Source organism: Artemia sp. Qi Xiang Cuo, chromosome 5 (genome assembly GCF_049724085.1).
Source record: "Artemia sp. Qi Xiang Cuo chromosome 5, ASM4972408v1, whole genome shotgun sequence".
NCBI classification, from domain to species: Eukaryota; Metazoa; Arthropoda; class Branchiopoda; order Anostraca; family Artemiidae; genus Artemia; species Artemia sp. Qi Xiang Cuo.
Genome location: NC_142798.1, coordinates 84,627,907 through 84,642,290, shown reverse-complemented (window position 1 = coordinate 84,642,290; position 14,384 = coordinate 84,627,907). Strand labels below are relative to the sequence as shown.

The 14,384-nt window shown below is 35.4% G+C and overlaps 1 protein-coding gene across 1 annotated transcript; it reads right to left on the bottom strand.

Moving 5' to 3' along the window:
• Positions 1-253: 253 nt before the first annotated feature.
• Positions 254-13,329, bottom strand: LOC148952648 (uncharacterized). Its single transcript, XM_089089054.1, has 3 exons — positions 13,234-13,329; positions 8,891-9,011; positions 254-500 (listed from the first exon to the last, which is right to left on the bottom strand). The coding sequence occupies exons 1-3, from the start codon at positions 13,252-13,254 to the stop codon at positions 358-360; spliced, it is 285 nt and encodes a 94-aa protein (XP_088945180.1). The 5' UTR covers positions 13,255-13,329; the 3' UTR covers positions 254-357.
• Between the last annotated feature and the right edge of the window lie 1,055 nt (positions 13,330-14,384).

Below are 14,384 nucleotides of genomic sequence, written 5' to 3'. Positions count from 1 at the left end.
TTGGAAGGTTTATTTATCATGATATGATGCTTGATTCAAATTAAGGACTTCACAACGACTTGCTTTGTGAATAACTCAAATGATAAATCTTTAAAAAGATTTTTTTTTTACGGCTGCAATTGCTGTAGGATATGTCGAAATGAAGCTTACATATAGTGTTCAGCAGATCTGACCAGGTGATACTTGGGTATTCTGTAAGTTCCATAAATCCATTGTTGCTGCTTAGAGAATTGGTAGAAATATGTGTGAAATACTATGTATATTATATAAAATTATTATAACAAAGAAACAACAAAATGTTATGCTTGTAACAGCTAAGAGCAGCAGTAACACCAACTATTTGACAACCTTTCCAGTTTAGCCATAAAAGCCACCATAGCCTCCATATCCACCATAGCCTCCATATCCTCCAAGGCCATATCCACCGTATCCGTAATATGGATAGCCGAAGCCATATCCTCCATAAAACCGGCCCTTCTCGTTTCTATTTTGATTGTATCCTAATTGGAAAGAAAAATGATCAGTTTTATTATGGTTACTTTACAAGCACTGAACAGAAGCGACAACAGTTTTCATTTGCGACATGTTGCGACAACAGAATTTCCACCATAGGAAGTTTTTATTTTTGCTTTACTAATATTTTCTTGAAGTCTCAAAAGTATATACCACTAGCGCTCTTTCGAAGAAAATTTTAAAATGCTGTGAAAATGTGTTCTACTACTCCTTGTTTAAAGTTTGACGAGGAAGGCTTTCTTCTACTTTATATTTTCCAAATATTCCTCGGTAGTTTAGTCCAAAGGTCGGCCTACTGATGGGATCTTAAAATGGACAATTTTTTGTAATTATCAAGCATATTCTAAGTAGTAAATTACTTAGTAATGTGATACTTTTTTACACTGAGAGATGCCTTAGACAAAGTTTTAAGAGAAGAGCAGTGTGGTTTTAGAAAAGGTAGAGGATGTGTCGACCAAATTTTCACTCCTAGGTTAATAATTGAGAAGTGCCTGAGTTTTCAAACACCTTTGGTCCTTAGTTTTATAGATTGTGAGCAAGCGTTCGATTTTGTTGATAGAAGAGCTTTGGTGAAGGTTTTATCATTGCATTGTATACCAGACAAATACATTAAAGTGATTAGTGCTATGTACGGGAATAACACTGCTGTGGTTAAGGTAGGAAATAAGGTTAGTAGCTGGTTTTGTATTAAATCATGTATTAAATTAGAAAGAACTAATAAATTAAACTGAATATTTGATGTATAATAATATTAATTGCTGAAAGCTCATCAGCTCAAAATTTTACAGTAAATTTAATATTTACTTTCAATATTAAGTACAAAAGAAAACATTTGTAATATAATTCGTTTTCAGTAAAGCGCCAATGACGCAGTAGGTTTTAGGCTTCTGCAGCGAGGCGATACCCTAACTCTTGTTTGTAGTTATTTTTATTCGATTCAAACTTTATTTGCATATTCCATTTAGGTTTCACTCGTTTTAAGATTTATTTATTCATTTACACTAATATATATTGTATGTTTGTTTGCATTGATTGTTTATTTAATTTCTGTTCGTTTTAAGTTCCATTTATACTTTAATAGCAAAATATTTTTTGGTTTAAACTTGATTTTCATATCCAACCTAAGCATTCCTCGCTTTAAGATCGATTTGTTCATATATAATATTACTTGCTGTATGTTTTTTGCTAGGATTGTTTATTTAATTTCTGTTTGTTTTGGGATTCATTTATTCTTAAATAGTAATTTCTGGACGTTTTGAGTTTGAATTTTAACAGGTATATGTATCTCCTGAGCTTAAATTTAAAATGACCTTTACTTTTCTTTGAAAAACTTATTTTTCGGAAAGTTTTTTTAATTAACTTTTGTTGGTTTTTGATTGTAAAAATTTCAAGTGTTTATGGCATGGGGGGGGGGGGCGTTGCTTACTTTTCGATTATTCTTGACTTCAAAAAACGGATCTAGAACTTTAAATTTAAATCAAATGAGGCTTTTTTCAAAGTCTATACGATTACCTCTTTGATAAAAACCTTATATTTATTTATTTATTTATCTATTACCCGTCAAAAAAAGGTACAAAAGACGGAGTATCACTAAAAAAGGAAAAATACACACAAAAAACAATTACAACACATTACACATAATCGAACAAATTACAAAGACGAGAAACAAAACTCAATTATACACTGCACTGCAGGTACGTAAGAAATTTTACTTTTAAACTCCTAAGTACTGAAGAAACATAAGCAATATGATTGATAACTCCAATTCAACTAACCTAACCTACAGCAAAATACTTGGTAACTTCAATTCAAAATCAACGGACTCAATCAACTAGTCTAAATATGACAAGAGATGGTAAAAAGACTAAATATGACAAGATATGTGCAAATAAAATTAAATGGACAGCGATTTACTGCCTTAGCAAACGGTACCAAGGGTGGGAAGAAACTTTCTCGTTGTACCGTTTAATTTTTTCAATTATAGCTGCCGTTGGGTCCGCAATTTTAAAATTTTTAACAAGGTGCAAATTTCTTGTCCACGGCGGGAGCCGCAACAAGAACTTCGCATACTTAAAAAACGTGGATCTGAGCTTTCTTTTCTCTGGCTCAGGAAAAATTCTCCAGGAAATGGGGAAAGGATACTGCGTTATAAAGTCGAGCCAGAATTAAACGGTTGAAACGGATTTTAGATGAGACTACTCTACAGTAAGCAAAAGCCAGGCGTTTACAGAGATGATCAATAAGAAGGGAGCCGGTAGTTTTTAGATCCTTTCCAATTGGTAAACCAATGTAAATGATTTTCGAGACAGGGGCTACAGACAGTTCTCCCAGCCTTAGAGACGAGACCTCTTCTTGGCGCCAGTTGAACAGAAGAATATCCGACTTCAAGGGGTTAAATTCAAGGCCAATGCGACTGTAATTTGATTCTAGTGTGGAGAAGGTGGTCTCTGTACCTGCGACTGTGCGGCTGGGGTTCAGAATGTCATTGGCGTAGGCTATCATTGTAACGTCTATGCCACGAGCTATGCATGTTGTCTCGATAGTAGACTCTGGTTCAATAATACTATTAAAGGCACAAGGAGATGTGACTTATCCTCGTCGAGCACCCTCTTTTACTGGGACTACAGGATTCCCTCGGTAGGATAGCATCACGTCTGGTGTATATTCAGTGAGGGCTCGACCATGGCCAGGAAGTAGGAGTTCAGCCTGAAGGTGGTCGTACATGTCTTTAATGGGTAGCAGGATGTCCTTCTGTACACCTCTCTTTCCTATATCCAGAATGAGTTGGTCATGGAGAAGTGAGTCGTAGACATGGTAGACGTCATGTAGACCTATAACAATGGACTCCTTTGATTCATCAGCGTCAATCAACAGTGAAGCCAAAGCAGAAATGGCGTGGCCGCAACCAAGACACTCTGGAACCCAAACTGGGAAGGGGAGTCCAGCATTTTTCCTGGATTTCATCAATGACCAAAAGTTCGAAGATTTTGCAAAGCGTTGGTGCTACTGTGATCGATCTGAACGAAGCACATTCCGAAGTACTTTTTCCTTTGTTCGGGACTGGCCTAAGTGACCCAGTACTGAATGCCCATGGTACGAGCCCAGTAGTGAAGATCATCTGAAAGAGAAGAGTTAGGTGTCTCATGAAAGATGGGCTGTAATGGCTAAGGTGAAGGGCGGATACACGGTCAACGCCAGCCGACTTCTTCTTTTTCAACCGTCGGACTGCGGACGCAACCTGGTAATAGGTAAATATGAAATCTGTATCTGGAATTGATGAGAGGAGGGATGAAAGCTTTTCTTGAACAGAAATGTTAAGATCCTGTTTTGGGGGTGAAAACTCATCAAGGTAATAGTTTATCCATGTTAAAGATGGGATATTTGACTCGCGACCCGCTGACTCCTTCTTATCAAACATTTTTCATAACAGATTAGGATTTTTAATTACTTTTTCAGAAACCTCAGATTTCAACTGCACACGGTGACGAGCAAGTTCCTTCCCAAACGTACGCTTAGATGCAAGTCTAATCTCTTTAACTACTCCTGAGTGCGGTCTACCACATTCTTTCCATATCCTGTACCAGAATGTAGCTCGGTCCCATGCTAATTGTAACAAAGGGTTAGAAGACCATCCCTTTTCTTGAGTTTTTTGTCTGGCACGAGACTTGGGTATTCCCTGAGATTCAGCAAACAGAAGAGCATGGGTCAATTCGGTGTAATAAATATTAAGACGTGGCCGTGCATCTCTTTCATCACGATGAGAGAATTTCATAAGTAGGTCAAACGGTACGCAAATTTTTGACAAAACAAGATCACAAGAATCTTGAAACTTTTCTTTGTCAATTTTACGCCAAACCGGAACCTCATGCCACCTCTGAGTGAATATTGACGAATTATTCGCAAAGGAAAACGAGGTAGGCCTACTGATATTACACTGAACTGGGAAATGATCCGAAGTGAAACTATTCGGAAGGACAAGAACCTCACGTACTGGCAAAGAACTAGAGCTAACAATATGGTATAGATTGGACGTAGTTTCTGATTGATGGATATACGAAAAGTTCTGGTTCTTCCGGTGAATAGTAAAACGGTTCTCAAGTATCCCTATTAGAATGCAACAACGACTATTTTGGGCACTAATATCAACTTCTAAATTACAGTTAAAGTCACCCACTATTATGCACTCAAGGGACTCGCGTTCGGCTTTTTTAAGGCAGCGGGTTAGTTTAGCAGCACTTATAGCAAAAGCACTATCAGATTTGTCGTCACAGCAATCAGTCGGTAATCAGTTATATATGAACAACAGACAGCTTGCATAACTTGTGGACAGCGATTGACAACAATGAATGGATAGAAAAAATAGCTCCAATAAGGGGGTTTAGACCATTTCACTTGCTGAAACAAAGGGATCAAGACTGTTTTTAATTGACCTTAATAGGATTTTGTGTGCCAAAGCAATTTTGCATCTATCACAGAGCATGTATTTTAACCTTATAATTGGATATTTTTAATAGATTTACTATGTGTTCTTCCCATACAAAATTTTACCTTATTAGAGTCTTTGGGGTGGGGGCAGCGTACTTGGCATAAAGAAGAAAACTTTAGTATAGATAGTAGGAGAGGGGGAGGGTGAGGTTGGAGACTCATCCAATACGGGGTGGAACTTCAATTATCTCCTCCGTTGCCGATATAGGAGATTAGACAGACTCATTGGGCTGTAGAATGTTGGACGGTTTGAGTTGTGGAAGACGTTAAAATACTCAAAAATACTTTATATTTTCGGTTATTTCAGGATTGATTTCATAGATTGTAGAATGGTGAGCCCCCTGGGCCATCATTTGGGTGAGCCTCAACTCATAATATGCAATTTTGATTAATTGTTCCATGTTATGTGCATATATCATTCTATATATTTTATTTTGAGTTATGCTTTTATCGCATTGCGTTCATTTTTAAGCCTTGAGATAAAAACTGAAACCTTAGCGTAGACAGGGGTGGGGGGAAGTCTCCCCCCTCACATGCATAATTGAGCAGCCACAGAGAAAGTAATATAAATGAAAATAATCTGTCTTTTGAAAATGTCTTTTTTCAAAAGACACGAACAAAGTCGTCTAAAGGAACCTGAAGTGCTATCTCTGACATTTCCGTTGATTCTTTATTCCCGTTACTTTCAGACGTAAAATTTAGAATATTATCGAATGGGTTTAGTCGTCCCCTCCCTGGATAATTCACATTTGGAAAACCCGCCCCTGGGAAAGTCCTCCCCCCTCAAAGAACATTTTCTTTTCCTGCTGATAATTCCCCCGTGTTAAATTCCACCCAAAAGAAATTTATTTATTAGTTTACATTAATATCAGCACTAAATTTATTTATTAATTTACATTAATATCAATTGTATGTTAGTTTGCATTGATTATTTATTTAATGATTGTTTGATTGTTTAAATGCCCCCAGGGAATGACTTACAACGCCTACCCCCGGGCCCCGGTGGGCTGTGTCGACACCGGAGTTTTTTGTTATCAGAACTTTGAACTATTTTAACAAAACGTCTATCTCCAAATTTTTATCTGATGCATTTAGGGCGTGGAGGAGAGGGGGGGCTAGTTGCCCTCCAATTTCTTTTGACTCTTCAAAAGTGAACAAGAACTTTCAATTTCCAATTAAATGAGCCCTTTATAAAGTTTATATGAGCATCCCTTCCATAAGAAATAATGGGAAGGATTCTGAGAATCCTTAAATTACAACCCTTGCCCTGAGGGCTGTGGGGGAGTTGTCATCCTCAAAGACCTAATTTCCAGAAATTGAAACTACGTTTAATAAGATGGTTCTCTCAAAATTTTGATTGGATGTGTTTGGGGAAAATGTGGCGTGAGAGGGGGGTTTTTTGCCCTCAAATCACTTTCTACTATTAAAAAGGGCACTAGCCATATGAATTTCAAATCGAATGAGCCTTTTTTGAAGTTTCTACGACACCGCCTTCTATAAAAACCTTATAGGTCCCCAGGGTATAACTTAAACCCTTGCCTTGAAGGTTGTGGGGGAGTGTTTTCCTCAAAAACATATTTTCTATCTGAAAATCAACTAAACTGAACAAAATGGCTGTCTCAAAATTTGTATTGGATGTGTTTGGGGGAATGATGCACGTGGGGGGGGGGCTAGTTGCCCTCCAATCACTTTCGACTATTAAAAAGGGCAATAGCTCTTTGAATTTCCAATCGAATGAGCCTTTTTTGAAGTTTCTACGACAAGACCTTCTATAAAAACCTTATATGCCCCCAGGGCATAACTTAAAACCCTTGTCATAAGGGTTTTGGGGGAGTGTGCTCCTCAAAAACATATTTTCTATCTGAAAATCAACTACGCTGAACAAAATAGATATCTCAAAATTTTAATTGGACGTGTTTGGGGGAATGATGGGCGTGGGGCGGGGGGGGGCTAGTTGCACTCCAATCACTTTCGACTATTAAAAATGGCACTAGCCCTTTGAATTTCTAATCAAATGGGCCTTTTTTGAAGTTTCTACGACAACGTCTTCCATAAAAAACCTTATATACCCACAGGGCATAAATCAAAACCCTTGCCCTGAGGGTTGTGGGGGATTGTCCTCCTCAAAAACATATTTTCTATTTGGGAATAAACTATGCTGTACAAAATTACTATTTCAAAATTTTGATTGGATGCGTTCGGGGGAATGATGGGCGTTGGGGGGGGGGGGGGGGCTAGCTGTCCTCCAATCACTTTCGACCATTAAAAAGGGCACTATTCCTTTGAATTTCCAATCGAATGAACCTTTTTTGAAGTTTCTACGACAATGCCTTCTATAAAAACCTTATATGCCACCAGGGCATAACTTAAATGTGTTTGGCGGAATGATGGGTGTGGGGAGGGGCTAGTTGCCCTCCAATCATTTTCGACTATTAAAAAGGACATTAGAACTCTCGATTTATAATTGAATGAGCCCCCTTTGAAGTTTCTACGACGACCCCTTCCATATGAATTGCCTCTGGGAAAAAAAATTAATTAATAAATAATAAATCATTGGAGCCGTATGGTCTTTACTATAGGCAACGCTACAGCGTTGCCTCTGATATATGTTCCTGGTAATCTATTCGGTCTACGCAGTCGATCAAGTGCACAACAAGGAATTAATAAGGATTCTATATTAGATTCTACCTTCGATTAAGGTTTAGATAAATATGCACATCCCTGTGTACAATCTTATAAAATATTAAGCAAATCAGTTTAGTTAAATAAAGCTTTAAAATCCATGCCAGAAATATTTTTTCTTCAGGAATAAGAGAGGTATCATCCCGAAGCACCGTTGTTCAGGCTAAATTGAAATGAAGGAAGAAAAAATTAATTCATACCCCTTTCTATATTTTTCTGAAAATTCATAGAAAGAAGCACAATTTAAGATTTAGAATCTACTAAACACAGCAGAGAGAGCGGCAGCATAGACTAAGTGGCTCTTTGGAACGAGTGTGCCACTATGTGGCTTTAATTCTTCTGAAACTGGAAAGCTCAATATTAGATTATTCAAGGCTAGATATTGAAATCAATAAACACACATCTGTGTTCTGTTTTTGTTGCAAAAAAATACAAAATATCACATTTCTGTGGATAGGAGCTTAAAACCTTTACTCCATGGTTTTCAGATAACGCTTAATTAGAAGGTGTGATTGTAATTTAGGTCTTTGTACTATTTGGAGATGTATCCCCCTTTCGTTGAAATCAGGCAATTTTTCTCAAGTTCTTAACTTTTGAACGAAATGAATTTTTTATATTTGGAATCAGCATAAAAAGCCAATTTTTTTATCTATGTATTGTTATGAAAGTCCTATTTTCTAGAGTTTCGGTATCTATTGGACTAGGTCATTCCTTGCTCCTAGTTCATTACCGCGAACTATTTGAACAAGGAATAGAACACACACATGTACAATGTACAATGACGAGAGCCGTATTTAAAATTTCTAGTTGAAGATATGTTAGTTGAAAAAGTGAAATTTAAATTTGGTAAGTTGCAAAAGGTGAGTAATATACTGACAAGTTCTAATGATGGTGAATCACCAACCATAAAAACTTGCCCTAAAATTCAAACCCCTTTCGGCTTAAAAAAAATCTTGTCTGGGTTCTAAGAAAATCGCCAAGAATTAACTACATCTAATTAACCATTCTTATCATCAGCATTTTTGATGGTTCTGCTTTAGTTGCCGTTTGATTGTTAAATGAAAACTGAGGCAATTAAAATATAGATGGCAATTTTGTTTACGGTTAAATTCCAAAATTTATCAAGATCTTGGATTATGGATCAGGATTATTTTAGAATCTTGAATATACAGCCCTCCCGTGCCCATTGGTTATCTAACTGATGCCTTACTTTCATCAGAGGCTTGTCTTCTTTCTGCAAAATCATCAAACTGTATTGTTCTAAAGCCTTCTGCTTTTCTTGGCCTGGCAGTGGTAAAATTAACTAGGCCCATAAAGAGGAAGCACATAACCTGAAAAGGAGTAATTTGATTATGTAACACATTATTTTCAACATCCAAGTTGTGTTTGAAATTACACAATATGTTACACATTCAGACAAAAATTAACCGCAAAGTAAATGTAATTAATTATGTGACGGTTGTGAACAGGTTTGTTAATTGAATACAGTTTATATACATCATACAAATATAATCTTCTCAATTATGGGTGTATAGCTTCCGTTTTCTAAGACAGTCAGTGATTATCAATTTAACTAAATCTGAAGGTCCAGTAGGGTACCAACACCACCTTGAATAACGGGTTGCAGCAAGAGACTTAACTTTGTAAGCTAACCATTTGTTTATTCCCTTCCCGTTTTTTGGTCTTCACATTTGTTTAGAACCAAGTCATTTCTATTTTACTAAAAATACTATTGCCTGGTAACGCATTTGATGTAATTAAATTTATTAACATTATTCTTATTCAATCATATTCCAAAAGATTTTGAGGACATTGATCCCTGATAAACATTCCCTTCTAGTATTGTTGCGCATTTAGTATAGTGTTTCCTGGTGTGGCATGGCAATATTTTGGTGATTCAAAGGACATTTATATGCCTAAAGGACAAAAGTCGGTTGGGAGCCACTCAGCTACAGTCTAATTTTAATATATCATCAAATTAAAAAAAAAGAACTTTTTTCAACTGAAACTAAGGAGCAACATTAAAATTTAAAACGAACAGGAATTATTACGTATATGAGAGGGTTTGCTCCTCCTCAACTCCTCGCTCTTTACGCTAATGTTTTTTGGTACTGTTAAAAACAGTTTTTTATTGTTCTAATTAAACGAAAATAGTGTTTCAGGAGTCGTTGTTAAGCAATTGGGACACAATTCAAACTTTAGCTCAAAGAGAGAGATGTTGAGGAGGAGTGGCCCCCTTATATACGAAATAATTTCTGTTCGTTTTAAGTTTTAATGTTACTCCTTACTTTCAGTTGAAACCACTTTTTTTTCTGATCGTTTTTTAAATAATTCCAGGAAATCAGACTACACATTCACGGAAAAATCCCTCCTCCTTCATGGATTTATTCTCAAAACAATTCAATCTTGGTGGAAATTTACCCCGGACAATTGCCCTTAATATCTTTACGCGTAAAATTGAGTCAGCAAAGGGAAAGCAAGATATAAGACTAATATTGTATAGGAATTCTAGCAAATTCCCACAGTGTAAAATTTCCCCTGAAAAATTCACCCATGGAAACTTTCCTTCCAATGAAAAACTATCCCCATGGAAAATCCCACCAGCAGAAAATTTCTTTACCCAAAAATGCATGCATACTTCCCAATAACATATACTATACGTCAACAATGGGCAAATTTTGTAACTTAAAGACCTTTTACTAGGGTCTCTGGGGGGTCCTGATATCTCCAAATGCATAGTTATTCAGCCTTTCAACTATGCTGAACAAAATGGTTATCTAAAAAAATTTTTTGAACGATTTTGATAAAAAAGGGTGTGGGAGGGGGCCTAGCTGCTCTCCCATTTTTTTGTCACTTAAAAAGGGCTCTAGAACTTTTAATTTCCTTTCAAAATAACTCTTTTTCCTATATTATAGGACCACTGGATCGATACGATCAACCCTGTTTAAAAAAAAAAAAAAAAAAAAAGAAATAAACACGCATCCGTGATCTTTCTTCTGTCAAAAAAATACAAAATTCTACATTTTTGCAGATAGGAGCTTGAAACCTCTTCAGTAGGGTTCTGTTATATGCTAAATCTGACGGTATGACTTTCACTATGATTCTCTGACTTTTAAGGTGTGTTTCCCCCTTTTTTCGAAAATCATGTGAATTTTCTCAGGCTTTATAACTTTTGATGGGTAACACTAAACGTAATGAAACTTAAATATTTAAAATCAGCATAAAAAGCTAATTTCTTTGATTTTTCTATTGGCATAAAAATTCCTTTTTTTAGAGTTTCGGTTACTATTGAGCCGGGTCGTTCCTTTATACAGTTCGTCATCACGAACTGTTTGATAAATATGAAGTTTGAACAGTTTAATAAATATGAATAGTTTGATAACTATTTGAATAATCCTACTGATTTCATAATTTCAGAGCTAAAGTGCAGACCCTTTAAGCTCTATCCAAAGAAATAAAAAATTTGTACATTTTTCAAGAAGGAGAATCGAGGATGTGGCAATTTGTTGGTGAAAACTACTATTTTGGTTAAAATAGGAAGAGTAAAATGCTATTGAATAAAATTCCTGCGTCTGCACGAAATAAAGGGTAAATATAAACGTTTGGCTCGACAAAACTACGTACAGTGCTGAATAAGCGAGCATGAATAACTGCACTAGTATTCATTCAATACCTGAAAAACTCTCAAAATAAGCCTTTAATATGGATGCTGTGGGGTGATAATTCCCCTCAAATTACAAAAAATACTTTTTTCTTTGTAAACAAAAATTTGCATTCATCATATTATTTTAAAAGGGGGGAAGGATTGAGGGATCATAATTGCCGTAAGAAAACTTTACAGGGGGGCTGAAGTATGTGCTACCGGAAATTTTTATTTTTACAAAGAATTAAATGGTAATTTTTTTTTCATTTTCCTATTTACATTAATTATTACTTTCTTCTATTATCCTGAAAGCGAGGGGGGAGCCGAGCCCCTGCTGGAATACTTGAGAAATATCCTTATAAAAAAATCAAACTCTAAGTAAAGAGCGACACTTATAGGTAGAAATCGAAACTAAAATGTAAAAACGAAAACTTGATTCCCATTTGTGTAACAAGCAAATGTCCTATTTGTGCTAATTCAAAACATACATAATTGATTTAGTTGATCTTCAAAAACTAACAGAAAACAAAGTCGATCAACTCTGGTAATAAAAAAAAACGGTTAAACTCCCCCAAAAAGGGCTGTGATTTTCATGAGAAACGTAAAATGAAAATCAACGAATGTATATTTCTCGAATGTGCCATCTACAAAATCTCCCGTTTCTATATTTTCAAAGAAGGTTGGTTACGCCTGCATGTCTTGTTTTTCCGGGATTAACGTTATTAAATCAGTTTTATAAAATTTGAACAATAATTTTGATTCGAGTGGGCATTCTCATAAATTATAATTTATAGATCTCATCCTCCTTTTCATCCATAGAATTCATTGCTCTAAATAAATTGCCGCACTCCATCCTTTTGGCACGTGCGACAGCAATTTTTGACCCGAACATGACAAAATGCTATCGAGCAAAAACTTTTAGAACTATTACTGGATATATTTTTCGCATTTTGAAGGCCTTACTGCTCTTATGCATACCATTTTCTCTAAATATATTTGTATTCTATGACAAATCAACTCTTGGTACATACCGTTTATCTAATAAAAATAACCGGCTAAAGAGTAGCAATAAGTTTTGTGTAGTTATTTAGATGTTGGCCAATGCATTTTTTTATAGCTGGAGGTAAAGGGGCTTTAAAAACCCTTTCTATGCCCATATTTTCAAATATTTTATGACTTGGCTGAATTAAATTAATGCTCAGAGAATTATAGATTCAACTTGTGAGATCCTTGCATTAGGGGTTGATGCATTAGGGGTTGATGATCCTTGCAGTAGGAGTTAGAGGTTATGAGGTCCTTGCATTTTTGGGTTGATCTGCGATGAGTCCTGTAACATGGGTGTTGATGGAGGTGAAAGATCTTCTTTCAGCGCAGAAATAATTCTTTATTTTTGAAGTTTATACTATATTTCAAAAATTTGTTACATTAAGCTACTTTTGGCGAAGCGCTGTACTGCAAAAATTCAAATTTGATGAAAAGTGTTCGTTTCGTTTTTGTTATTTTAGGGGGGGGGGGAGGTTAGCAGTTGTTGTAGCCTTTGACATAGCAATAATAAATTTGGGCATGGGACTAGAAAAAATAATGCAATTTCAAAACAAATTTGCAACAAAATGTAAACAACATTGCAAACAAAATTCAATTTCACATTTCAAACAAGACTAAAGGGAAAAAGACTATTTTGGTGCTTTAAAAAGATTTTTACTCTATTTCAAGGGCCTTGATGGTTTGAGCCTTCGTTTTTAGGAAATTGAAGCAAATTGTCAATTTTAAATAATTGTAAAATTAAGGAAGGGCAACATCCTCCATAAAGAGAATAATAACAATCCCCTTGGAGTTTTAATTCCACTCAGTAATTTCATTGGTAGAAAAAATGTATTTTCTTTTTATTTAAGAAATTAAAGAACACTTACCATTGAAGCCAAAATCTTCATTTTAGAATTTTAACTTCTGTTTTTCACCACTGCACAAATTCAATCTGATATCTTATCGCAAATTTTCAGTCCTTATATTGGCTAATGATAACCTTTACAAAATATTCAATGAAGGACTTTAAAAACAACTATAGCTTAATCTTAAATCAAAACAATTTCATTTTCTCTAATAATTGTGGTTAAGGCAATTGCAGCAAAAAGCAAATACCAACCAAAATTGATAGTATAACGGAAATTTCATATATAAGTTTTGAAAAAAAAACCTCCAGTGACAAAAATTCTTATTTAATTATGAATCAGGAATACCATCATGCATCTTTTTTGCTCTTTATTTGCAAATGAATGTGATGTCTTTCCCAAAATTTGCTTGTGAAAACAAATTCTAATGATTTTTAAAGAAAAAATTGATGTCGACCGAAAAATGAAGTATATTGAAACAAAAAGGGACCATTGGAGTCATTATTGTCCAAATAATTCCCATAAGCGGTTAATCCCCCATTTTAAAAACCAGAAGAAAACAATTGTAAATTAGTCTGTGCATCATTGTTGTTTTGTTAATATACGCCACTAGTGGGGCACTAGAACATAGTCGAGATCCATTTAAGTGCTCTTTCGGAAACTACTGTATACAAGCTCCCTAATTAAATATATTTGTGTTTGTAATGCCATAGTAAGGTGTCACAGGCCATCAAAGGGTTAAAAAGTTTATTTAGATGTGATTCAGGAATACTAAGTACTATCTATTCCTATCTTGACCGCGAGACTTATTTACGGACTGCAAGGGTTAGAACAGAACAAAAACTGTATCATGAGAATTACCGCAGATGATTATCTTTAAACGGAGGTTTACAATCCCTCGGTCCTTTTAAAATACGACCATCTTGTGCATGAAGTCATTTTTAAATGTGACATATAAAAATCACTCTCCTGGTGATGAATTCTAATATTTTTGGTGCCAGAGCCCTAGACTAGTTGTAATTGTAGATGGCACAATCTTTATTTGATTTCGTAATTTAATTTTCAGGTTTCACCCGAAAATGTAGTGTCATCCATCTTTTTTATTTTATAGTTGTAGCAGCAGCTATAACCTATTAAAAAACAAAAACCAACTATATGTAACCAAAGTTTAA

Excerpts from the sequence above, each read along its gene's own strand:
- LOC148952648 (XM_089089054.1), bottom strand. The coding sequence starts at position 13,254 with ATGAAGATTTTGGCTTCAATG. Across the intron at positions 9,012-13,233 it reads TGAAGATTTTGGCTTCAATG|GTTATGTGCTTCCTCTTTAT; the intron begins GTAAGTGTTCTT and ends ACTCCTTTTCAG. Across the intron at positions 501-8,890 it reads AAGACAAGCCTCTGATGAAA|GATACAATCAAAATAGAAAC; the intron begins GTAAGGCATCAG and ends CTTTCCAATTAG.